The sequence below is a fragment of the Sphaerodactylus townsendi genome, linkage group LG12 (assembly GCF_021028975.2).
Source record: "Sphaerodactylus townsendi isolate TG3544 linkage group LG12, MPM_Stown_v2.3, whole genome shotgun sequence".
Lineage (NCBI taxonomy): Eukaryota > Metazoa > Chordata > Lepidosauria > Squamata > Sphaerodactylidae > Sphaerodactylus > Sphaerodactylus townsendi.
Genome location: NC_059436.1, coordinates 7,115,800 through 7,143,479, shown reverse-complemented (window position 1 = coordinate 7,143,479; position 27,680 = coordinate 7,115,800). Strand labels below are relative to the sequence as shown.

Below are 27,680 nucleotides of genomic sequence, written 5' to 3'. Positions count from 1 at the left end.
CTAAAATCAAACAAGGCCCCTCTCCAAACTGCAACATTCCAACCTGTGAGCATACTCCTTTTGATGTGTGCAGTCACCATATTGTTTGAACATTGGCATTGCATAATTTTGTATTTATGAACAGTTTTGGTGTGTGCAAACCAGAATCTGGAAAAATCCAGTGAGCTTGTACATACTGTACACACATGCAAAAGTGTGGTGACACCTCTGTTCAGAGGCAGTACCCCCATACTAGGTGGAGCACCCTCACGATATTTGTGGCTGCCAGCCTTCTGGTATTCACAGACAGAATGTTTGAAAAGTGCTAAAGTGCTACATTTAAGATGCAATAAGAGAAGCTGAATGGGAATTTACGAGAACCAGCATGGTGTAGTGATTAAGAGCAGGTGGATTCTAATCTGGAGAACCAGGTTTGATTCCCCACTCCTCCACCTCAGTGGCAGAGGCTTAGCTGGTGAACCAGATGTATTTTCACACTCCTACATTCTTACTGGGTGACCTTGGGCTAGTCACAGTTCTCTCAGACCTGTCTTAGCCCCATCTATCTCACAAGGTGTCTGTTGTGGGGAGAGGAAGGGAAAGTAGCTTGTAAGCCACCTTGAGTCTCCCTACAGGAGAGAAAGGTGGGATGTAAATTCAAACTCTTTTTCTTTTGACTTTGTATTAGCTCTTGAAGAGTATTCTGGGGAACTTTCCCCATCTGTTAGGGGTGCTTTGATATTAGTCTGGAAAGTTGCAACAAGTTGGTAGAACACGCCTAGTGGGAAAGGTACATTTCGTGAAGGATCAACAATGATGTACACATTTTGTAAAGAATCCATTTTTCTCCAAGGGGCTGAACAGGCTAAACTGGTGGATTTGTGGGATCCATGGGGAGACTTTGGGAAATGTTGATCTGGAAGTGGAGATGTTTTTTGTTACTGTCTTGAGCTGAAACTCTCAAAGTTCTCTGGAACATCTCAAGCTTCCAAATTCTACTTTTGACTCACTTTAACTCTCAAACAGTTTTGTAAAAGAAATTAATATATTACATTTGGGGTGTAATTTCTGCCCCAAGCCAATTCCAATGTATCTTGGGGTAGAAAATGTCTCATAAAACCAATACTGTTTGTGGAGGCAGAAATATTTGAGTTTGACAATACCAAATCATCCAGAGCTTAAAAACATACTTTCACATATGGCATAATTTTTCCTTTGAGTATATGCATCCCTTTCATTTTGCATATTGAATACTCACATCAGCTTTGCTCCTTTGTAAAGCTGTGATTCTTATTTTCAGCTTGTGCAAACAATAATAATGTTTTGCACCTAAGATATTAGGAAATTAACACCAACTGACAAACATTTTAACAAAATATGTAATATTAGCAAACCTTAACATTATTCGCACCTGAGGTGTCTTTTCTACCCCTCAAAACATGTTCTTTGGTGAAAGGTGTGCAAGCTCATTGGTTATGCCATTGTACATGTATTTCTGACACTTCATTTCACTGCTGCTTCGTGATGCTTGCAAGAGCATCTCATACAACTGACACACTTTCTGCTAGCTCTTCTTAACTGTTGTCGTACAGCAAGTGAAACGGTGTCCACTTGTTGATGTAGAAGCTCCTCCAGGTACTTGCAGTGTATCTGGGATAAGCTAGAGATGACCTGATGCTCTTGTTGAGCTTGACCATCTCTTCTCTTGGACACATTTTCCTTGGCTGGCTGTTTTGTTTGTTCACCACCACCCCCTCACTTCTTTCTTCCCCTCTTTATCTGGAAATGTTACCTTGAATGGGGAATATTAGCAAGGAAATCATGCCAACTCTACTGCAGTTGTGATAAGGAATTGTTGTATACATTTACCACTAGCAGTAAAGCCCATTGTACAAGCAAATACAATGGGCTCTAGAAAATCCCCTCCTGCCTTTCCTCTCCCCTTGGCCCTGCATCACCAGCTCCATCCTCATCCTTGTCCTCTTCCCAGATGCCTGCATTGGTACACAAGGGTTAGTGGTGCTCACTGAGGGGGGCAACCTCTCCTTCCTTTCCTCCCCCTTTGACCCTGCATTACCTCATCCTTCTCCTCTTCCCAGATGCCTGCATTGGAACTGGGAGGATGTAAGTGCTTGAGAGGGGTTAGCAGAAATAGGGGACAGTAGCCTCCCACATCCATGTAATTGAATTTTTACAAATAACTTTTATTTTCATGTTTACAAACATGAAATATTGGTGTGGATTCTTCGGTTTCCTAGTTTAATTTCACATCTGTTTGAGCTCTGCATCCCAGAAGACCATCTTTGGGTCCTGTTTTGAAGGGAACATTCATATTTATTTCAAGCATTTCCATTGTAACTGCTATTTTTAACACCTTGGCAGTGTAGTCCAGTAGACTTGTCCAGAGGTTGAAAGAAAATCTGATGGAACACTTCTGTGACTGATGTAGTGAGGGAGAAATCCTCTTCCAGTAGGCCAGAGGACCAAATTCATCTAAAAGGTTGCATTCCTGCTTACTCAGGAGGTACACCACAGGTAAGAGGAGACCATTATGGCATCAGCTAATGAACAAGTGTCTGCAGGGATGCTCCCCGCTAGGAGAAACATCTCCCCGGTCCAAGCTGGATGTCAGTGTCTTTTATCTAGCATTATTAAATTGAGTTCCTCTGTTTTTCCTTCTTAGTGCAGTTATTTTGTAAGCCTGAGGAGAGATTTCTCCCCCTTTTGTCCCCAGCCATTTAATAAAAGTGCCTCAGCCCAATAAGTACATTTTCACATCTAGTTTGGTCCTCAGATGATCCTTTTAACTGGAGAAGTTGCGGATCACACCTGGGACTTTTCACATGCAAAGCAGGTGCTCTACCACTGAAGCCATTTTGTTCAAGCCCTCCTCACCACAAATAAAACAGAACTAGTTAAATCTAGATCTCAGTGAATCATGAAAAAACCTTGGCAAGTCCAAGTGAAGATTATAGTCTCACCCGTGATATGCATCTACATCTGGTGTGGGAAAGCAAAGCAAAAACAGATTGGCAACTACCTTTGTTTGGAGACATTAAAACTTTCTTCTCCCTCCCCTTCAAGCTGGTTGAGCTTGTTTCTGTGGCCGACACATTTGTCATGCAATGGTCCAGTTGCATTTCTTTTTACTGCACGCCGTCTGTTACCTCCTGAAATAAATGGGGGTGGGGTGTGCTCGCATTCTGTAGAGTCAATATGCCTAGCTGTGGCTTTTTAACAATCTGGAGGAAGTGCCATAAAACACAAGCTAAACCGCAACAGTTTTACTATTAAAGAACTGGGTTTATTTCTTCCAACATAAATCCGTATCTATTTAAATTACAGAAGGAATGGAGGTGGGGGTGGGGAGAGAAAGTGTGCTTGTAACAGCAAGTGCTGAGGTGCATTTAGTATGCATCTCATGGCGCAGCCTAAATGTAACACATTTGTTAACCAATAACTCTGCTCCTTCAGCTGTAGGTATAGTGGTTTAACTTCAGAAACTCATTCCAAATGCTGTGCAGGAGAAAGGGTATCTTTTTTTAAAAAAATTGTTATCACAAAGATCTGTCTTGCATTGCCTGGCAAGCAAAAATTATAATTTTATAACATTGCAAAGTTTACCCGATATTGCTGTATTATGTCAGTGCCAGAAATTATTCCATCTTCTCAGATAAGAAATTTGACTTGAGAGCGGTACAAGCACTGTGCATGATTTCGCTGTTTTGTTCACACTTCAAAATGGACCATGTTTAAAGCAGCCGTGCAACAGTAGCATGCAGTGGGGTGGCTGGCAAGATACCTGTAGTCAGTGCATGTGTACAGTTCCATTGCTTGCTTGGATGATGTATGCCCCAACTTCAATGCAGTCATTGATAGGCTGGGACAACCACAAAATATTGAGAGGTTTTACAAAATTTTAGGAGGTTCCAAGCTAAGCATCCTCCTATGATGGATAGAGGCTAATAGTGGGCAAACTCCCGGTCATTGTTGTCAGTGCCTGCTGATGCTCATTTGTTCAGCTTGGCAAAAGCAGGCTGCCAAAATGGCGGGGGGGGGGGATGATCTTCATCACTGGAGGATGACATCACTTCCAGAGTGACCCAGAAGTGCCTGCACAGAACCAGGGCAACATTCTAGCACTTGCCCAGAAATTCCACAGAGTTTTATGACAAGTGCTAGAGTGTCACCCCGATGTGATGTCGACACCTCTGGGTTGTGCTGGAAGTGATGTCAGCACGTGGCAACAAAGATCCCCACCCTCCAGAAGTACCTGCTGGTTGTCAGGTCATTCCTGGCAACCCTAATAGTAGATGTAGCTGTTGCCAAATGTGTGCTTCTGACAGATGCCAAGGTAATGCCTCTTGACCTTTTCAGAAGCACTTCCTATGGCAGTGAGTGGAGGAAAGCTGGCTCTAGTGGCTTGTGTGGGGGAAGCGATAACTGGGGGAGGAAGCAAAGGGGCACCAGGAAGCAACTCATTGTTGGGTGTCATGCCACCCACAAGAAGAATGCTTACATTATATGGAGGGTGGGGTTGAGCAAGGATGCAGAAAATGGTTTGAATCGCAGGTTTGATTTGTGCAGGGGAGCAATGAGATTGAAATGTGGATTTGTGGATTAAAACAGCAAGAGTAAGAGATTGGAAATCATCCCTACGACAGGGTACAGAGAGACTGCAGTTCCTTGCCTGCAGAGAGCTGAGTTGTCCTGAACTTGATTGTTATGTTTAGTCAGTCCACACAAAATGCTTGCAGCTACCTAGAGGCAAATGCTGCAGGGTTTTTAGATTGTTTTTTTTAACAACAACTGCAGTGGTAAAACAAAAAAAAGTAGTGCACTAGGTTCAAAAATAACGAGATATATCTAGTCCTCTTTTTTATTTCTCAAGCACAAGCTTTGAAATTTGATGTTGTCATCGAGGGCAGATGCCATGCATACAGCGAAAGGAACGGCATTTATCAGGATGCTGCATTTGTCAGGATGGTACCCAAATGTTGTACATAATGCTCTAGTTTCCAACCTTTTTTTTCTCTAATTTTTGTCCTCTTAATTAATGGAGCTGGTGGATTGCTAGAGGAAATGGCAGCGGGGGGAACCATCCACAGTTATTAAAGCAGTTATCACAAATGGAATAGTAATTAGAATGGGCATTTAGTTACATCAAATTTCAGTTCCTGTAGGGAGAAGAGGAAGAATGAGTTCTGGAAAGAAGGGTATTCTGAATCATAGTTGAGAATCTTTTTCTACCAATAGCCAGGTTAACTGTATTCCTGGAAGAGGTCACTTTGGGCTGTAAGGCATGTATTCCTGCCACTTCTTGCTAATGACAACCATCTCTCCATCAGAATTTTTGAGAGCCAGCATAATGTAGTAGTGGTTAAGAGTGACAGACTCTAATCTGAAGAACTAGGTTTGGTTCCCCTCTTCTCCACATGAGCGGTGGACTGTTACTTGGTGAACTGGATTTGTTTCTCCATTCCTATACATGAAGCCTTCTGGGTGACATTGGGCTAGTCACAGGTCTCTCAGAACTCTCTCAGCCCCACCTACCTCACAAGGTGTCTGTTGCGGGGTGGGGAAGGAGTTTGTAAACTGCTTCAGGAAGAGCGGGGAAGACAAACTCAGTTTACCAGACTAGAGTCCGCCGCTAATGTGGAGGAGACGGGAATCAAACCTGGTTCTCCAGATTAGGGTCCACCGATCCTAACCACACTGGCTCTCTCGCATGTCAAAAAGAAATATTTTGTTACCTTTTAACCCAAAGGATTCAAGTTGATTGAATTATGCAGTATCCTTCTCTAGTGTGAACTGCAATGAACTGCTGTGTATTTGAATTTTAAGGGGATTCAAAAGCCCAGGCTAGCTGGATCTCATCAGATCTCGCGAACTAAGCAGGGTTGGCTCCAGTTAGTACTTGGATGGGAGGCCTCCAAAGAATACCATGGTTGTGCTGCAGAAAACCATCTCTGAACATCTCTTGCCTTGAAAACCCTATGGGTTGCCTTAAGTTGGTAACAACGTGACACCAAATGAATAAATAAATAACTTAGGAGAGAGAGTAGAAAGAGGAAAAAATAAGAATATATATATATTTTAAAAGTTATCTTGGATGAGAAGAGCATCAGTTAAGCTTTGTAAAGCCCTTGTAGTTTTGTTCCTGGATAATCTTCCTTGCCTGCTTCTCTTTGATACTACTGCGTTTTATGTTGCAAAGTATTTGTGATATTTAGCTTCCCCGCATGCAGACAATTTCAAAAGCAGGCCCATTAAAGCCTGTCTCTCCTGCTGAGCAACCTGTGGGCTTGTTTTGGTTCTATTTATAACAGATGTTTACAAGGCTGATCACTGCAATGAATACAAAGTTGTGGGCACTGCAAGAGTTATAGTAATTACTTCCCCCCTCTCTGCCACTAGTTTTACTTCTATGTGATCTCTTTCTCTCTTTTTTTTGTAAAAAAACACACACACAAAGAGAAGAGGAGCAGGACTGGAGTGGTTGCATCTTGGAATACAAGCGAGCCTGAGAAGAGAATGAAACAGGAGGATGGTATACCTGTTCAACAGGTGGTCAATCAACTTTCCAGGTGACCAGCCAGGAAAGATGACTGACTATTGCATGCTTATCTCATCAAATGGTGATCTGCTTGTATGCAAAAACAGCCATGGATCAGTTGCCTAAAACCAAAGAGAGGTGCAGTACAAACCAGTAACACAGAAGCAAATAATGAAGTACTGCAAAGCAGATAAGCGTGAAACAATATTTTTAAAGTGATCCGTGCATCAATATACATCCAGCAATAAATACTACACCCTATATGAGCCACATTAAAAATACAAAATGCATACAGTTTTTCCTATGTCCAAGCAAGTACAAGCTCTCTTAAAGAAGCAAGGCTTTTTACAAGATTGTCCAATTCATCTCCACAAATACTGAGTCATAAATCCACTTTACATTTCCTTCTCTTATTTAATTGCAAACAGGAATGTAAACTCCTTCCTCGCTTATCCATTGTTATGCAGCCATTATCAGCGAAAGTCTTGAAAGAAGCAAAAAATGCTGTTATGCAATTGGTAAGTGCAGACGATATGAAGGAAACAGAGGATCCTAAATGAAGCTGCCAGCCATGTATTGGACAGTGGAGTAGGAAAAGATGACTGACTGTTACGCATTGCATAACTTCCATCAAAATCGGTGAATAACTCGCTTTCTGTATGCAAAAAAACAGCCACCTATCCTAGATAAATAAGCTTCGACCCTCATCAGTGAAAACCGCTTAACTCTTTATTTTATTTACTTGTTTACTTGCTTATTTGTTTATTTGTTTGTTTATTTATTTTGGAGACCCTTCATGTGCTCAGCTGCAAGGCATTGAATACTGAGTGACAAATGCCTGTGTGTGAATGACTCCAAAATCTCAGGCAGCCAATTACCAAGTCTTGCTCAGTATTATTCACTGGGAACATTAGAGAAGAGTCTTTTCCCAACACCTGTGATATCCTCTAACTGAAGAAGGCAGGGGCCAAACCCTCTGCTTGCAAATAATGTTCTCTGCCATTTATTTTTGTACTTCCACAGAGCCAAGTGTCCATATTGGATTTTACTGACTCATAAATCTCCTGGCTCAAGAACCTCCTTTTAGCCTACCCACAACTTTTGCCTGGCACAGAACAACCTGGGAGCTAATGGGTTTCAGTGTTTGGTCTGTAGAGACCTTTGCCAGACCTTGGATACCCCATTCTCTCTCAGTTTTCAAGTTCAAAATGGGAAAACTGTGACTGGAAGAATGAAAATGACCAAAACAAAGTATGCCAACGATTCTGGAATGCACAAACGTGGAATGCTAATTCCTATATAAAGGAGGAAAAAAAGAGTCAGTTTTTATATCCCACTTTTCAGTACCTTTTAAGGAGTCTCAAAGCCGCTTACAATTCCCTTCCCTTTTCTCTCTCCACGACAGGCACCTTGTGAGGTTGGTGAGGCTGAGAGAGTTCTGAGAGAACTGTGACTGGCCCAGCAGGCTTCAGGTGGAGAAGTGAGGAAATAAATCTAGTTCACCAGATTAGAATCTGCCACTCGTAAACACTATACCATGCTGCAGAAGACAATTCTAATATAGCCCTAGTAAAACTTTTCCACTTCAAGTTGGAGCTGGGATTTTACATATTTAAATGCTTCAAATCTAAAAAGGTAGTTCCTTGAAATACTAGGACATTACAGAGATGCACTGAAACTTTTGGAGACTATTAAAAAGTGTGCTCCCCACAGGGGCAAGAAGGGAGGGAATTGAAATGGACAACTGCTTTGAGTCCTGTAGCTGAGCATATGCAGGTAACTGGAAAGTGTTGCCTTGCCCAGAGAGGCAAGCCAGATGTCAAGTGCCAAAGGTCAGTAGTGTCTTGGTCTTTTACTTTTGGTCCATCACTGATGTCATCCTGGGGGCTCTGACAGCAATAAGGGCACTAGCAGCAGACAGGAGAAGTGAAGAGTTTGGATTTGTACTAGGCTTGAGAGAAAGTTAAAAAATCGATAAAATTTGGGTTTGGGTTTTTCTGGCTTTAAAATTATTGAAAACCCCGAAAAACCTTAAATATTCAGGTCTCCTTAAGCTTTTGGGAAATGTATTGTCGAAGGCTTTCACGGCCGGAATCACTTCTCAGGTACTGGTTGGTGGGAGCGGTCGTTACTGGCTTCAGAATTCGTTAGTCATTAGATCTAGGCATTCGTGGTTTATATTCAGTTCCGATATTGCAGGCAAGCGGCAGAACTGTGAGGTTCAGCTGGTGGAGAAACCAGGAAGGTAACTGAGCTCGAGTTCGTATATCTGAAGTAGCAACCAGGTAACAATGAAGCCATACCATGCTATAGTCTCTGGCATTCGTTACTCATACTTCTATTCAGATGCCCTCAACTATTGACCTGGTTGCCTTCTTTGTTACTCACAGACAAGGTTTCTCCACCCACCCTGGACACTCCAACAGATATATACTCCACTTGCTTTCCCAACATCAGATCCTCTGAAGATGTCAGCCACAGATGCAGGCGAAACGTCAGGAGAGAATGCTGCTAGAACACGGCCATATAGCCCGGAAACCACACAGCACCCTTTTGGGGAATGTTTTTGGTGTTTTTGTGGTTTCCCACCTGTAGGGGCGCATTTTTCAAGATACCAGCATTTTTAAAAAAAATTCTACTATGCTGCTCCTGCTTACTCCAAACTACTGTATGTCCAGTCTCATCTGTGACTAAGCCACATTTAAGAGACCCAGGGAACCGAGTAGCTAGGATTGACTGTAAATTGTGTTGAGAAGGGAACTGTGGAGATTTCAGTACTATATCACAGTAGTAATGTGTATGATAAAGTGGCTTGAAGTGCTTTTGATCTAGATCTAGGAAAAACTACAGTCCGGCATGTGCCATGGAGACACCCTATTAATATTTTGTCCATTTCATTAAAACTGCATCCTTACCACTTTCTCTCCGGAAATGTCTGCCTCAGCTGCATTCTTCTAAGCATCAACCATCAGGTGGACGTTTACAAGCCCGTTGGGCATTCTGAACTTTTTCTCTGGAAATTTGATGATGCAAATCTAGGGGAAGAAAAATTAAGAGATGGGAAGATATTTAAATCAGTGTTGAAGTTGCTGTTTTTCATTTGCATATGCATGTTATTAGTTTGATTAATTTTATATATGGCAAGCATCATTCTTCAATTTCATTATTTAAATGGCTTGTATGTGGGGGGGGTCTTACTTTGTGCAGGGGGACTGGTTCTTCTTTGTCCCTTTAATTTGGTAATTGATTGAACTATGGACAACCTTATTCCTGTGAAGCAGAAGAGAGCACTAATCTTTTCGTTCTGCTACCTGGGATGTGGAATGCTTAACCAATTTTGTGTGGATAATGTTGTCAACGGCTCCTTCCTAACCGCATGTTGTAATTGGAGCAAATTTATGATTATGCTAATGCATCCTCGGTCGTGCTATATATGGAGTGAAGTTAATCCATGTTTGCCCTTGCATTTCCTTCATAGATCATTTTGGGTTGTTTCCTGATAGGAGCATTTTGATTTCAAGCATGCCTGATTCCAAGAGAAGGGGAATGATAAATTCGGAGTGTGTTCTCGACAGTCATTCTGAAATTTGCTTCATGATCTAGGCATTGAAATCTTCAGAAAGCCTACTTTGGGGGGGGGGGGGTGTCTGTATTTTCCTCTCATTTTGAACAACTGCATGATAGGTAACCCAAAATACTAATGAGTGTCTAGCCTGACCCCCACCCCAATTTCAAAATACAGGGTCTGTTTCCATTCATAGATAGAAATTATACATGTTTTAATATACATCCCCCCCCCGCCCCTATTTTTTGTTGTCGCTCTTGAAGATGTTCTCCAAAGGGATCTCAAACTGTTGGAAACAATAAAACTAAAAAGAAAAAGGGGAAAAAATCTCACCCTTTTCAGAATAAGCTTTTCAGCAACCTGGGACTTACCATGTGAGATTAGTATTTATTCTTTTCTAAGAGGACAGACATTGAGGATGAAAGTACATTTTTAAAGAAGGAGGGCGGCAGTGGTTCCAAATGCACAAATTTGAAAAGTGCATGATGTATTATGCATTCTGTTACAAATCATCATTTAACTTCATAACTCTCAGAGCTTTGGGAGGGTTTTTTGGTTTTGTTTTTTAAATATATATATATATATATATTTCTGTCACCTGCACTTGCAAATGGAGACTTGGCAAACAGTAGATTAAAGATGGCCCTCTTGCACCTAGAAAATATTCACGTGTGTCTGTGTGCATTTGTGTGTGTTTAGCAGTTGATACAGCATAAGAGGACTTTAAATGAAAGCTCAGCACGTTGCAATCATGTGAGATCTTGTCTGTGGCCGGTATGATTCCCAAATACCATTGCCTATGGGAGGATTCGTTAGCTGTGATTTCTTGGTTTGAAGCACTGGCATATAGCATGAAAAGATCAGAGTCTTGCTCCAAAAGAGATTTCAGCCAGAACATTAGGAGCCTCTTGGTGCAACAACTGTGATTAGGAGATCCAATTTGTTGTTGCAGGTCATGGGTTGGCTTTGAGCAGGTTGCACCTTTCAACATTACCTGTTCAACATGTTTGCAATTACAAAGGCTCTGTACCATCAACTTGACTTAAATGGACTTAGAAGGTTGTAACTCTGGTTTGGACTGCATTGTTGAAACAGTGCTGAGGCAAAAAGTTCTTCAGCTCTACACAAGGTTGCCAGCCTCCTGGTGGGGCCTGGAGATCTCCCAGAGTTACAACTGATCTCCAGAAGACATAGGTCAGTACCCTGGAGAAGATGGGCTATCTGACATGCCCTGCTGAGCTACCTCCCCATCCTGAACTCTGCCATCTTTAGGCCCCATCCCTAAATCATCCGGAAGTTCTCAAGCCAGGATTTACAGCTCTTGCTCTGCACATGTTGTCCTGAAACACCACACGCATGCGTGAACGCACACACTTAAACGGCCCTTAAGCTTCTGGCAGAGTTATGGCATGAAAGGGGTTTTAATTGGGTTTTTTATCTAATTAGCTTTTAAATGCTCTGTTTTGTTTTATCGGTAGTTTTTCTTCACACTGCCTTTGTCTAATTTCTTTTAAAGCATGTTTTTATACTGTGACTTTTAACTGTGAGGCGCCTTAGCATAAAAATATTTGTAAATAAATAAATAAATGCCGAGGGATACGGTGGGAGGCAAAGATGGGAAACATGGCATCCGTTTGGGTATGGGAACTGTAGTGGGAGCTATATTGATGCCAGCATGACTTTTGACTAACCCCAAGCATTGTGTTAATTGTCCACGCTCATGCTTTAATGATCCCCACCCTCCTTCCTCCCAACAGCGTTCATTTGCAAAGATGTGGGGAGGAAAAGGTACGTCTGCTGTGTTCCTTCTGTCCCCGGCTAACCAGTGTGACGGATGGTCCTGGCAAAAGCTCCTGCTGCTTGGCATGGATTCCAGTTGGCTCTGATGGCTTGTGGCTGCAGATTTGTTTATAAACTAGAAAAATCTACAAATTGCCAGCCATCTGCACCGAACAGTGTGCTAATGAATGCCTGTAGCCCACAGATCTATAAGCTGATTACCTCTGTGTTACAGTTCCTTTTTTCCAGTGGTACCCAGCTGAGGTTATCTGTCTGAGCTTGAACTGTAGCAAGATATTGAGACTTAACGACCACTGGCTGATTCCTATAGATTGAAAACGTCTGCCTCTGAAAAACAGACCTCCGTTTGTTTAATGGAGTTTGTTGATTCCGTCCTTAATTTACCTACCTCTTTTCTGTGCAATTCAGTTCAAGCAGAGTTGTACTGGTAAAAAACGTATATAGAGAGTTTCCAGATGTGGAGGCATATGTGGGGTGGAAAGCACCATCAAGTTACAGCTGACTTATGGCGACCCCGTGGGGTTTTCAAGGCAATATTCAGAATTGGTTTGCCATTAGCTGCCTACATGTGGACTGAGAGAGTTCTGAGAGAATTGTGACTGGCCAGGGTCATCCAGCAGCCTTCACGTGGAGAAGTGAGGAATCAAATCTGGTTCTCCAGATTAGAGTGTGCTGCTCATAACCATTACTCCACATTGGCTCATAAGCTCCATATATTGTTATTTCTGGTAGTTTTTTTCAGATATAACCAACACATGTTCCAAGAAACTATCAACCCTGTAGATCCATGCTTGATAGCCATGTTATATAAACAGGACCATCATAGATATGTACCATTTGTGTACAGCCTTGGCCCATGCAAACTGACCACTAGATTTTCAGTGTTCATGTTTGCATTAACTACGGCTGTTTGTACATAGTCAATATCTGTGTTGCCCCTGTTTACTGAGATGGCAGCCACATCTATCAGGAGAGTTGTAGCTACCACACATTCCCAATATGTCATGTTGGTAGGCTGCTAGTATACATGATTGTAACATCTGGAAAGGGCAAAGATGAGTGTAAAATCTTATGATTTCTTATGTACAGTTCTACTACACCAAACCCAGGGAAGACCAGGCAGTTGTAATCATTGTCATTATGGTGTCATTCCACTTTTCAGCTAAACATTGGCTTCCAATGCTGCTCACAGTAATCCAAGTATAATAACACAAAGTTCACAGCCATATTTTCTTGGGGAGGTGTCCACAGCTGGATTTATATCCAGGTAAGATGGAGGGATCCCTAGCTGTTGCCATCCCTTCTGATGTTCCCATCAATGCCAATTGGAAACCAGAGAGAATCTTTTCATCATTACTCTGCACTGAAAGACTGTTAGTCACTTCTGAACCAGTGATGGGACGCCAGTGAATAAAAGCAAAGTGGAAATTGGAGAATGGATTTCTTTTGCTGCACTTTGATTATTTTTATCCTGTAGATCTGATCACCTGCATCTCTTGCAGCCTCTGCCTCCTTAGAGCAACCCATTCATTATAGTGTGACACGAGACATGACGGTTTTTCACTGCACCTTATTGCATTTCGACCATGAACGTTGCATAATTTCCCCAAGCGACTTTGTGAGTTGAGATTGAGAGATAAGGGTAGAGTTTTAAGTTTTATGACCGAGTGGGCTTTTGAATCAGATCGGCCCAGTCTAAGTTCAGTGCTGTATCCCTTAAAGATGATCTGTGTATTTTCCTAACAGTTTAGGACCCTCTTGGACCCAGGCTTGCTAATGGAAAAGTGGTCTTATTTTCTTTCTGCCAGGTGGAATGGCTTAAGAATGAGGAACCCATTGACTCCGAGCAGGACGAGAACATTGACACCCGTGCAGATCACAACCTGATCATCCGTCAAGCTCGCCTGTCTGATTCTGGGAACTACACCTGCATGGCAGCCAACATCGTTGCCAAAAGAAGAAGCATGTCAGCCACAGTTGTGGTGTACGGTCAGTGGATTGGGAATGTTGTAACTACTTGGCCTGCACATGTTGAACTGATGACTGCCACAGTTGTATCAGTTAGTATATTAATTAGGTTTAAACATGGGTGGTCTTAAGAAGGATTCAAATCAGGCATGGGCCCCTGCATTACGTAGTCACTATATAATTCCGATTATTAAAACTAAAACAAATTTGCCTTCGGCTTATGTAGTGAAGTATTTACTTAGTGATGCATCTTCTGAGATAACCTTTAGGGTTGCTATATATCTAGCTGAAGTAACACCTCAAAGAAGGTACTAAAATGTGTCCCTCGATGTATCAAACCATCTAAATTACATTGATTTAATGTCTGAGGCTCAAGTCATTGTAATAAACATGAGAAGTCATTCAAATCAGTTTTAATTAACATATGGATATCACAATAGGTCTCCAGAACGTTTGTGTATAATTCATCCTAACTTAGTGTACTGGATTCCTCGTTGTTTTGTTGTTTATCATACAAACATACTGTATGCAGAATTATTTATGCCTAATAAAGGTTTACAGTACAGTACAGCATGGGCCCTAAAAAAGGATCTTAATGCCAACAATTTATTAAGCTGGATCCAACAGTACTCTTCTGAACCAAAAAGATGCTTTCTGTTCATGGAAAGAGTCTTCTGTGACTGGAAAAAGTCCTTCCACCCACAGAAGTAGACTGTTCAATAGCAGATCCTTTCTGGCTTAATGGCAGAGCATATGTTTTGCATGCAAACAGTCTCAAATTCATTCCCTGACTTCTCCCAGTTAAAAGATCTCAGGAAGCAAGTAGTGCAAAAACCCCTTGTATTATCAAAGACTTTCACAGCTGGAATCAACTGGCTGTTGTGGGTTTTCTGGGATGTGTGGCTGTGTTTTGGTAGGTTCTGCTACTAACTTTTTGCCCAGATCTATGGCTGGCATCTTTGGAGGCCTGTGACACTGTGCCATGGAAAGAAACATCTTACTGTGACATGCCTCTGAAGATACCAGCTGAAGATCTGGGCAAAACTTTAGCAGCAAAAACTATCAGACTACAGCCACACAACTCAGAAAACCCACAACAGTCAATTGCAAAAAAAACCAAACACCTTTCTCTGTCTTGGTGTCTCTTGAGAGCTGCGGCTTATGCTGCTCTGAGCAAGCATTGGGCTGCCAATGGCCAATGATCCACCTCAGTACATATCCAAAAACCTCAAACACTGCATAGAAACCTGCTTGCTATTAGTGCAGCAAAATATAGAGACAAACGAATGCATGTGTAAAGATGCTCATTGGAGTGGGGCAAACCTCTTGATTCGCACACCTCCTGTATATCTCTCTTAATTCACATAACAAGTTAAGAGCTTCTTTCCCCACCCCCAAAACACTAAATAACGTATTGGTGCCTATTTAGTTATTTTAAAAACCCACCACCTTCTTAACTATTCTAAAAATACTCATTGTGTTAAAATATTGCATTATGCTTTTTAATGAGCAAATTGAATCAACACTTAAAAGTAAGATCAATACTTAGCTTTTAAAACCCTTTGACTGATGGGCTTGATAACTGATGAGGCCAAATGGGAGCGTCCCTACACCCAAACTGCTCACTCAACACCTATTCTCAGCTGCGATGCTTCACTGCAAATTGTTAAAAGGTAGCTAGGCAACCATGGTTAAAAAGAGAGAAGCAAAGAAAAAAAAAGAACTGTCAGAAGGGTAAACAGCTAAGAAGAATGAAATGTGTGTCGGACTGTGTAAAATCATAAAAACCAGCCTGTATTTCCAATACTGCTATTAGCAGTGCTGCTTAATAGATGTTTGGACTGGAGTCTGTACACAGCCCACAAGTGATGCAGTTGCTATTCAGAAGGCTTCCATCTCCATGACAGCGATTGGAGTGAAGCCCAAGATTGATTCTTGGATAAGGATTGACAAGAGAAGCAGCAGCCGACAGACGAGGTAGAGTTGTGTTAATACTGTTCAGAGGAAGCTTTAGCTAAAAATGTGGGGTAGTCCTGCATCTTATCTTTCTCCTGTGCTACTCAATGGAATGGCCTGCCCTGGGTTGCAAAGCTTCCACCGGGTTCTTCTGCAAGGATGGGCAGGTCCCCCATTTAGACCTGTATTTTTCCCCTCAAACTGGCAGTGACTCTCCAAGCCAATGGCTGGAGTCTTCCTCAATCCTGGTGCCAAGATCCTTTTACCTAGAATACTAAAGACTGAATGTGGAACCTGCCCCAGTCCTTGAGGAAGAACCTGGTGGAAACTTCATAACTGAGGGCAAGCCATTCCATGCCCAAAGAGTAGCACAGGAGAAAGATGAGGTTCAGGACTACTGAAAGAAGGCAAAGATGGTTGTTAGTTTGTGACAGGTCTCCATCTTGGTAAGCCAGTGGGAGGTGGAATGGGGGTTGCTCTGAAAACCACTGTGAGAGCAACAGTATGATGTCATGCCCATGATTGTCCTGGAATTGATGTAATTGTGTTGATGCAGCACTCTAGAATTTTCTGGAAACCTATTGATAAAACAATAGGTACTGTATTGACACAATGACATGACTTCTGTGCCCACCCTAGAAGTGATGTCATGTTGGCATTCCTACAGTGGCCCCCTTGTCCCCATTCCGCAGTCTCCTGCTCTGACCATGTGGACAGCCACTAAGAATCATGTAGGTATGGTGCCTCAACAACTCCTTCTCTATAAGGGAAATTGGCACTCAAACCTAGGACCACAAAAAAAGGATGTGGTTGTGTAGCTTGTCAGAGAACCAAGCCAAAATGGGAAGAGGAAAGCAGAAATATCGCTTTCCTGCCTCTTTTCTCTCATTAAAACATAGAATGACATTTTATTGATTAAGTCAGAAACAGAAGCATTCATATTTTTTTTGCCTTGTAAGGATCATGTTTATCCCTTAAGTGGACTGTTTTTGTGGAGAATTAAAATGGTAGTCCCCTCTTTGCCATCAACATCTTCCTGTCATTTCTAGCACCTCTGGCATATAAATCTGACTCCCGCAATCATTCTGATTTGTTGGCAGCAAGTCCTTCATGTAATTGCAGTTAGGTGTTATTTAAGCAAGCTGTGTCAACATTGGAGCTTAGAATTGCTCACACAGAATGTAAACTGGAGCTCAGAAATGGAAGGTTCTGGAATGAGTGTTGGTCATTTTGGGGGGAAGATGTTAATTTACCTTCCATCCTCTTTTTTGTGTTTGTATTGGCTGTAGTGAATGGAGGCTGGTCTTCGTGGACAGAGTGGTCTACCTGCAACGTGCGGTGTGGCAGAGGATGGCAGAAGAGGTCACGGACCTGTACAAACCCTGCCCCTCTCAACGGCGGCGCGTTCTGCGAGGGAATGTCCGTGCAGAAAATTACCTGCACTTCGCTTTGCCCTGGTGAGAGAGATGTTTTCCGGCAAGTCTCAATTTAAATGCTGACAGGCCCGTGGGGGGAACTTGTCACCCAGGGTTGTTGCAGGTATTTCTTACTTGCTTAGCAGAGAATTCTACTAGCTCCATTTCAGAGGCAAATTTCTGCAACATCCTTGATGTTGTGCAGTCCTCCCAATGTGCATGATTAACACAATGTGTGAACATGGACAGCACACATATTCAATATGCGCACTCAGCTTCAGGACAAGGGAAATGATCACTGGGTTTTTCAGGATTTGAATGAGCCAAGGCCGTACACACATGGTAATTGCATATATTTACCTAGTTCACACAACACGGTGACTGCACATATTGGTAAGACCATGAGTAGCATGTATGCTTTTACATGATTGGTAGCTTCCGGTAAGCATGATTTGATTGTAACGTCTGAAACCCCTGACCTGAATAGCCCCAGACTAGCCTGATCTCAGACGCTAGGCAGACGCTAAGATCTCAGACGCTAAGCAGGGCTGACCATGGCAAGTATTTGAATGTGATATCTCCAAGGAATATCAGGGTCATGATGTGGAAGCAGTCAGTGGCAAACCACCTCTGAACATCTCTTGCCTTGAAAACCCTAGAAGTCACCATAAATCAGCTATTATTTGATGGGGAAAATGCCTGAGAAGGACTCATATTTTTGAGGTTTGTTCAATCTGGGGGTCACATCAGAATACTGTGGCAGTGAGGTACATGTGAACTGATGTTTCTGTGCTGGTCCAAGCCACCATTACTATATATGGCGCCATATGGGAGGGGAAAAGAGCTCATAAGTAGTTTCCTAGGTGAAGGACATCAGGCTGAATTTAAAATAACTGGAAACCTGCATGAGAACCAGTGTGGGATAGAGGTTTTAAGTGCAGGACTAACGTCTGGGAGATCTGGGTTTAGATCTCTGGTCTGCCAAGAAGCTTGCTGGGTGACCTGGTGACCCTGGGCCAGTCACAACCTAACCTGTCTCACAGGGTTGTTGTGAGAATAAGGTGGGGAAGAGAGTCACTTGTATGCTACCCTGAGCTGTTTGGAGGAGGGAAAGATAGAAATGTGCTAGATTGATCACTTAGGTCTCCCTCTCTCTTCCCAGCGCTGTCAGAGACCCATCCCTATCTCAGGGATGCAGAATGGGGGTGCAGAGGAAGCACGCTGTAGCTTCACATTTGAAGTATCTAGGAAGGAGGCTTGATGGCAATATCTGTTTTATGAAAGCACCTAACTGCACCATTGCTCCTCTATCAGACTACAGTAAAATAATATTGTCTATTTCTAACGTATAACAAAATCAAATAGTAGATGAGCTCAATAATTCTCAGTATTCATCTCAGCATATGAGCATTTCACTCTCTGCCCCCTTCTCATTTTTAAGTATATATGTATATTCTCCTAAAGTATTATTATCTCGTGCTCTTGGAACATTCTGGGTGACTGTTCATGTCTACAACTTTTACACTTGAATTGACTGGAACTTGGATGTTAAGGAAGCTTTAAAAAAATTCTTTTGAACCATCTCTGTTAATGTGCATAACTTAGACATGAGCAATTTTAAGCAGAGATGGACATAGGATGGCAAAGATTGTAAGACAGGAAGCGGGCAGTTGCAAATCCATTGACAGATTTATTGAGCTTGCATTTTGCGGAGGCGTTAACAAGAGGCCTGCAAGGCCAGCTGGGACGTGTCTTGTAAATGTCAAAATTATCTCCAGCTCTCGAGCTGATCGGACCTTGCCTTTGTAACGCAACATTTCCTTGCCTGAAAGGAAACTATACATTTTATGAACTTACTGCAGTAAAAGGTTACTTTTCAACCAATCTTTGTGTTTCTCTGTGAGTGTGAAAATGAGAGTTCTGTAAATAATTTTTGTTCAATTTGAGATTTATATCTATAAAGGGAATCTAAACCTACAACAATCAAGGTCAACATAGGTCTGTTTCTATGCATGTTTCTATTGTTGTTTGACTGTCTCACGTACCTTTAATGACTACTTACACTAATCAAAACCAAGTCTCTCTTGTTGGTGCTGATTCTGTTCCTTTTTTGGGAGATCTCTTCTTCACCCTCACATGGTGTCCTGCTCTTGCATTTCTTCTTAATCTTCTGCTTTGGACTTCCAGCATGGTGAAGTGGTTAAGAGCAGTGGACTCTAATCTGGAGAACCACATTAGAACTCCAAACTGGAACTGAATGTAGCTCTTTGGCATGCCACTGGTAGCTCTCTGAGCTCCATTCCACAATTTAGCACTTGCTTCATGTTGCAGGAAAGTGGGCAAGGCCCTTGCCTGTTGTGGCTATTGGTTAGAAAGCGATTTCCTCCTTGAAAGAGCTAATGCCAAGAGAATGGATAAGCCACAAATTTCCCTGCAGTGCAGGCCTTCTGCTAAGGATAGAAGTAAATTTGACTCTTTTCATTGATGGGAACCATGTATGTGACTTTCCATAAGATGTAGAGTGAGCACCATTGCCTTCAACTCTTTAATTTCTGTCTTCAACAACTTAGTCTTGTCTGTATGAACTTCATCCACCCTTCTCATCCCTGATTTGGCTCACTGGATGACCAAAGGCCAATCCCCTTCCCCCTCATCCTAGCCTACCTCATATGGTTGTTATGAGGATAAAATAGGGGAAAGGGACCACAAGCTCCAAGGAGAAAGAGCAGAATAAATTACTCCCCCCCCCCACACCATATTTTCTAAGGTTGGAGAAAATGTACTAGTAGGAGTAGAGTATGCTATATTTTCTCTAGTTTGGTTTAACAATCAAATAATGTACTTTATATAATGCTTATTTGAACCTGTGGGGGCTACGGTTTTGAGTCAGCTTCTAGCCATGTCACTTTTAGCAAGATGGTTGAATAAATGACACCTCCACAAGCTAAACTTAGCCTGCATCACCTTTCCTGGCATTTGTACAATGTAAAATTTTGCACATTTGCAGTGGCATGTGACAATCCAATCCCCATGGGGCTCCATGCTTGCTAGCTGCATGTATTCAAACATAAGTTGTTATTGCTGAATGCCAATGGCAAGATTCAGATATAAAGCTAAGCTGTAGAACTACAGGAATTAACTTTTAAAGAGCCTGTGTATCACTGATCCAATTCTCCTTCATCACATACACACATCTTCTCATGTGCAACAAACAAATTAATCTATTCCAGCTTTTCAGCCAACCATAATTTACTGTTACATTTACAGAAGTCCAAACTCTGAATTATTCCTTATTTTGAATTTTAGTAAGCAGGGCTATCACAGATAAGGGGCAGGGGGTGCTTCCTGTATCTTGCCACTCTGCTCAGCAAATTTGGAAGGTGCTTTGGGACTTCTCACTGTCAATAAAAGTGGAATATAAATCCAAACTCTTCTTCTTTTAAAATAACCCCATTGACAGGGATGTGATTTGCATCAAAAGCAAAGTATGTATGGGATTTTTTTTTGTATTTTAACTCTCGCATTCAGTCAACATGGAATATCATGGTGTTGGAACAGATTGCCTGAGTGGAAGATAGTGACAGAAAATTACTCTGAAGTTGTCAAGTACGGGCCCTTTGCTTTGGTCTCAGTTGAGTCTGAAACCTTGTCGTCTACTGTCAGCATTTTCCCTGACATGATTCTTGGGTTTATACGTTTGTTTTTTTGCTTTGGGCAATCTCTGCTGCTTTTTAACATCCTTGTACCAGCCCCAACAAATGTGAAAAATGGCACAGAAAATTGAAGAAGGGTAAAAAGATACAATCTAGAAGAAGCTATTAGGCTTCTCTTGGATAAGAGATACATTCTGACACATTTAATTGAATGCGGCTTTCAGCTTTAAATTTCAGCTTCCAGTTCTTGTAGAAAAATTCAATTCACCTTCATTCATGTCCTGTAGCTTAGTCTTAGTTTACACAAACAGATTGACTGTTCTCTCGTATTTATTAAAACCCTCTGTGCTCGTACAAGAATTATTGGTTCCAGCCAGGTCTTCTCTCTGATGTGCTGATATGCAGCGAAATTCATTTCATAATGATGCATTGTTTCCTTCAGCCCCCCATCATGGTTTGAAGTAGTCCTGTTCAGCCACGGTGATCTGTGTTATGTGGCATGCAAGGCAGTGACTCCAAGGTGGGAGGACTCCCACAGCCCTTTCCACATGGATGGGGAAGGAAGCAGCCAGATGCTGCACTTATGTACACCTTCTCACACTTGCGTGCCCCCTCACTGGCTTGGGCAGTGACCTTTCAGGATTGCCAGCTTCTTGAAGGAAAGGCTTGCCAGCTTGAGTCTGCCTGGAGTGTTTCAGGTCATAGAATCATAGAGTTGGAAGAGACCCCAAGGGCCATCAAGTCCAATCCCCTGCAATGCAGGAACACACAATCAAAGCATTCCTGACAGATGGCCATCCAGCCTCTCTTTAAAAACCTCTGAAGAAGGGGACTCCACACCACACTCTTAGATAGTGCATTCCACTGTCGAACAGCCCTTGCTGTCAGGAAGTTTTTCCTGATGTTTAGGTGGAATCTCTTTTCCTTCACCTTGAACTCATTACTTCTGGTTTTAGTCTCTGGAGCAGCAGAAAACAAGCTTGCTCTCTGATCTACATGACATCCCTTCAGATATCTAAACATGTCTATCATGTCACCTCTTAACCTTCTCTTCACGAAACTAAACATACCCCGTTCCCTAAGTCTCTCCCTAAGATGATAAGGTGTTGGCAATAATTATGGGACCCCATACTGGACTATTGCCTGGGGCCTCTGAAACACTAAGATGGCCCCTGCAGTTCAGGAACAGTGGTATATACTCATTTTGGCATTAACTGGAGTTCAGTGCCCAGAAATCTGTGTATTATTTATTTCTCCACTCCAGTCACACCTTTCTTGCTGGGATAACAGTTCAGAACAGTGATCCGCAACGTGATGGGTGACTTGGTGACTACTGATATGTTTCCCAAAGTAATGACCCAATCTTGACTTTCCTTTCTCAAAATTTTGCAAATGCCTATAGGCTGAACAATGTTGAAGACTCATGGTTTAAGATTATGGTCTAAATGTAGGATTTAATGGGTTTGCTAATGGCCTCAGCTTGATCTTATATGGTGCATGGCTGAGGATATAAATGATACAGGGAGCTTTCTAGGTGTGGGAAAGGTGTCATTTTGCCACCAAGAAGGTAGTGAAGTGGGAAACCTTCTCAGTCTTAACAAAAAGAGGAACTGGATGAATGCTCTTTCCCTCTGTAGGGTATTTTAAGTAAGTGTGTGTAAGGATGCCCTTCCTTCCAAACCCAAGAAGCACTTCACCAAGGTCTGTTGTTAAAACCGTACATCTCAACCTATTTAAATTGTTAGGCTTTGTCAAGGCTTATCTTTGCATAACTTAAGACAGTAATAGTGCAGTTCTAAACAAAGTTACACCTTTCTTCAGTGGACTTAGAAGGGTTTGACTCTTTAGGATTAAATTGTAAATCTGAATTGCCTTATTGAACTGTTCAGATACGATAAAGCTTTCTAAGGTGCTAATGTAGTCCAAAAACAACAATTATCAGTTATTTTTTAATCATTTTTGGAATACAAACAATATAATAAGTTATTTTTGGATTCATGCTTCCTTTCCTGCTGCCCACTCAACCCCCACCCATCTTCATTGTGGTCTTTGTTTCCTACCCATTTCTTCTTTCCTCCCCAGCTCTCCTCAGGTTTGAAAATGAAACTGTAACAGCCAGTTTGGATTAGCTAGAAACACAGAAAGCATATGTGATGTGTGCAGTTGTCTAGACAATCCAAAATGGCTTCCAGGATCTTATAAGGTAATTGGGTGAGATCTCAGAACAAATTTTATTTGATTTTTTGCTTTATTTTAAGATTTCTCTGTAGGCCTGGAAGTTACTCTAGATTTGTAGAAATACCTCCCCTTTCTGGTCCCATTGTGTGGATTTTTTGATCCATGCTCTAGTGTGATGTTCAGATTTAAATATATAGATTTTAAGACAAGTGAACTAGGGCATATTCCTAAAATGGGGTTATCTTAATATTTTGCTTAAGTTGGCAAAATGTCCAAAACCTGGTTTAGGTCACACAAGTTTGTATTTAAAGCATACTTCTCCTTTTCTTCTTTTTAGTGGATGGTGGCTGGGAGATATGGAGTGAGTGGTCTGTCTGCAGCCCAGAATGCGAACACTTGAGGATCCGTGAATGTACAGCTCCACCACCAAGAAATGGTGGTAAATTCTGTGAAGGCCCAAGCCAAGAATCCGAAAACTGTACTGAAGGCCTCTGCATACAAGGTAAGGCTGGAATTGCTCAAGTTAAGTCAACCAAGCATCTTGTTCCTTACCCAGAGACTCATGGATGAGCCTGTGATTCATGTTAGATGCTGGTAGGAGTCATGTGTAGCAAACCCCTTCTGAAAGGAGTGATGTGGGCGTGTGTTTTCACAGCATTGAAATTCATTTCACTGTTGGCTTTTGCATGCCAATCCAATCCCATATCCTTTGAAGTCAATTAAAAGAGCTATTTTGCCTAGAAGGGAAGTTTTGGATTTCTCCCATGGTGAATAATGTATCAGTGATTACCTAAGGTGGTTTAACACATGTGTTGTTCAGAAACTAGAGGTGTCATTTGGAGGACACTAAATCAGATTTTACAGCAGGGAAAATGGTAATTCCCTTGTATTCCATGCTAGCCTTGGTGTATAGTGAGCCATACAGAATTCTAACTTGACACAGGAAGCTACTATGGTGACATATGTCAACAAATAACTTAGATTAAAAGTAGAGTATTGTTCATTCAGATCATGTCCCAAAATTGGGGGACAGGATATTAAAAATTATTTTCCACCTGTAATGCCCACTGTGTATTCATCCTGAAAGTTCTTCAGTCTCAGCAAGGTTCTAGCATAGTTTCTACACACATAGTTTCTACACACACATACATATATATTTCATAAATATCATTTTATGTTTCGAGGTTTATATCTGAAATGACACAAATAGAATATATCATGACAATAGTTTTGCATTCTAGAACAAAGTGTATTCCTAAGACCCACAAGCCTAGATAAACTCTATTTTGTTCTCTGGGTTCTTGCATCCTAAATCCTGGCTAGAGTATCTATTTTTTTCCTTGAGTTTTTCATTCTTCTGTTTCCTAGGTGCATAAACTTACATCTGACTTTTCTGTCTCTTTCGAAATCATGGAATAAATATTTCAAAACTAAAACCACAAAACCATGACATTATGATTATCTGATATGTTTGTGTTCCTGAAATGACTGGGAGCCAGTAAATTGGGAAAAAAATAACCGATGGCAACACAAACAGTACTGTTTGAAGTCCAAAATGGTCTGGCACCAAGTTCTTATCAGCGGCCCAAGGGAGGCAACTAATTTCCTTGATCTGGCATGGGCTATCTGGGCTTTTTTCTTTAAAGTGGCTATCAGAGTAAACCTAAATAGATTTATTCAGAATCCTACTGAAGTCTATTCAATGCATCTTACTGCCAGTAAAGAGCCTTTAGAATTGCACTGCATTTTTTAAAAAAATTACTATTCAAGACACTAATTCCCCACCTCCTGACCATTGGCAGCTCTGCCCAGCTTCTTCTTTTAATTAATCCAAAACTGCATGCACATTTTTGAGCTTTCCTTCCCTAAACTTATGAACAGGAAACATGCTGAAAACCAAAAGCTTCGATTCTCAGGATACCCTTTTCTGCATCCGATAGATATAGATTTTGTACTGTGTTGAGCTTAATAGCCGGTTTATCAAAAAGCCAAAAGCATCTTTAAAACTTGCATGATGCCCATAAAAACACCATGGCAGAAAACAATATTTATACTATTCATAGAAAGAAAGTCATAATAAACTCAATCAGAGTAATGTAGATTAGTAAATCCAGCATTAAATTCCAGGGAGGAGCTCAAATGGAACATTTTAATTTCTTTTTTGATTGTGTATATCGTCTGTGCCAGCCTTTTTTTTTTGCACCTCTTTATGCCTTCCCCCTCGTACCATTTTATGCCAATTATAAGTTATTGATGCAAAAATCAATGTTGAAAAGGGTGCTAATTTTAAAGGGAAGAATTTGCCATAGGGGAGAAAAACTGGTATGCAAATAAAGACTTGTGGGTCTGTTTCTCATGCTTTGAACAAGGCAGTATTGGACACAATGTCCAGAATGTGGGGAATGAGCCCAGGAGAGATTAGCGAAAAAGAGGCATTCCATTAGGTGTTCTGACTCTCTGGCCCTTTCCACACGGACAGAATGCTGGGATGCACTGCTGGGAAGACACCGTTTTTTCCCCTCCCCTCTTCTTCCAGCATCTTCTTCCCTGGAGGTCGGAGGGTAGCGGAGCCAACCCTCCAGAGTGACGCTGGAAGAAGAGGTGAGTGGAGGGGACCAAAGAAGAGGCGGCTCCGTGTGGAGCCACCTCTCCAGCTGGGGAGAAAGTTGGGACTGCTCGTACGCTACGTTGCGAACAGTCCCCGAACCTCCACCAGCATAATTTATGCCGGTCGAGGCTTGTTTCTGTGGCTGTGCAGAAACAGCCGTAAGAATTTAAAGAGTGATATTCATTTAGTAGCTCAGAAGCCACCTGTGGCTCTCCTAAGCACAATTCCTCTATGTGGCACCTTGTTTCAAGAAAGTGGGAAAGACCCTTGCCTGGTGGGGCTTGTGGTTGGCCGTTGATTCCTAGCTTGAGACAACTGCTGGCAAAGGAACAGATAAGCTGCAAGCCTTCCTGATTTTCAGGCCTCATGCCAGGGAAGAAAGTACATTTGGCTTTTTTGTTTGATGGTAATTGCCAGTGTGGCTGCCTGTGAGCCACAGATTTGAGGCCACTGATCTAAAGTTTTATAGCCATAATCCCATGCTGGATGCACTGTTCTCTACGAGTAAGTTATGATCTACTAGTTGAAGATCATACAAATTGCTGGGTCGAGAATGATCAATTTTAGAAAGCAAAACATCTTGCAAGCAGAATAGGTAATGAGGCTCTTTGGTGTGTGGGAGCGTGCACAGCTACTAAGGACCGCGCCTGTGAATCTCTCATGCTGTTTTCTGTTTGATTATCCTGCTGTGCATGAAATAAACTCTTCACCTTAGGCTCTTGTTTGGTAGACCCTTCCTTTGCTATGTGGATTTCTGCACTGTACATATTGTACTAAGATGTGTGGTGTAAAATCTGCACGTAGCCATAGGATACACACAGCCTATAAACTACAGATTTACTCACAGCCACCTCTTAACAAAAACAAAACACAAGCAAAACAAAATAATTATTGACAGTCTCAAGACTGGAAAGTCATTGCCCATCAGCGGAGACAAAATAGAGCTTGACCAGGGGTAGGGAACCTGCGGCTCTCCAGATGTTCAGGAACTACAATTCCCATCAGCCTCTGTCAGCATGGCCAATTGGCCATGCTGGTAGGGGCTGATGGGAATTGTAGTTCCTGAACATCTGGAGAGCCGCAGGTTCCCTACCCCTGAGCTTGACCGACTGACCAGGTATAAGGTTAAGGATGGTAAGAAACCCAGGGTTTTTTTTGGGGGGGGAGCTCTCCATAGATCCTGCTCCTCAAGCGAATCTGCCCTGTGGTAATTCTCCAAACTGGGTTTTCTGAGAATTGCACTATCCATGATTATTTTTAAACATCCCAGGTTGCAGCCACTTACAAGTGAACGGCCGAGCAGAAGGCACTTTATTTGGCCATGCTTTCCTTTTGTTCCTTAGTTCCTGGCTTACATCTGCATAGCCACGCAGGGCCACAGAGTCATCTGTGAAGGTCCATGGTTGTGGGGGTCCATTTGTGCCTGCCCACGTAGCTGCACATCGGTGGGAGGTCAATTAAAAAAGAAAAACACACCTCCATGCGACGGCACGACAGCAACTCGCATTGTTTCTGCGGGCTCCGATCGCTGCCTGCAAAGATGCATGCAAACGTGACAACAGGGAAGCAGGTTACTTTATCCTGACTATAACCCACTATAGCTTTGCTGTGCGGAAAGAGCCTGAGCTGCTCATTAACCAAGGGGTATTCTGGCTCCTCAGGAGAGAACAGAATGCTCTGAAGCAGTGTTCATTTCACAGTGTTTGGGGGAGGGGGCTTGGCGGTGAGTGGCTGGAAAGTCTTCTGAAGTCCCTGTATACATGAGGTTGATGGAAGGAGGATTCATCCTCTTGGTTGATCTCATTTTTTCTCCAGCTCTGCAATATCCCTTTTGAGACACAGCAACCAGAGCTGTATGCAGTGTACCAAACGAGACAGAGGCATTACAATGTTGGCTCTTCAATTTTCAGTTCTGTAGAGACACAGTCACATTTATATACTTTAACTCGGCTAAAGGAACAACTTGACTGCAACTGTATTCCATAAGTGACCCTGTTTTTTC

General features: G+C 42.1%; 1 protein-coding gene across 2 annotated transcripts in view; it reads left to right on the top strand.

The window, feature by feature from the left end:
* The window catches only part of UNC5D (unc-5 netrin receptor D), a 387,521-nt gene that overhangs the window by 265,858 nt on the left and 93,983 nt on the right, over nt 1-27,680 (top strand). For both annotated transcript variants that reach the window (XM_048512818.1, XM_048512817.1), the window contains exons 5-7: nt 13,709-13,889; nt 17,114-17,281; nt 23,408-23,572. In XM_048512818.1, the coding sequence (XP_048368775.1) occupies nt 13,709-13,889; nt 17,114-17,281; nt 23,408-23,572 (514 nt within the window). The remainder of the gene's footprint in view (nt 1-13,708; nt 13,890-17,113; nt 17,282-23,407; nt 23,573-27,680) is intronic.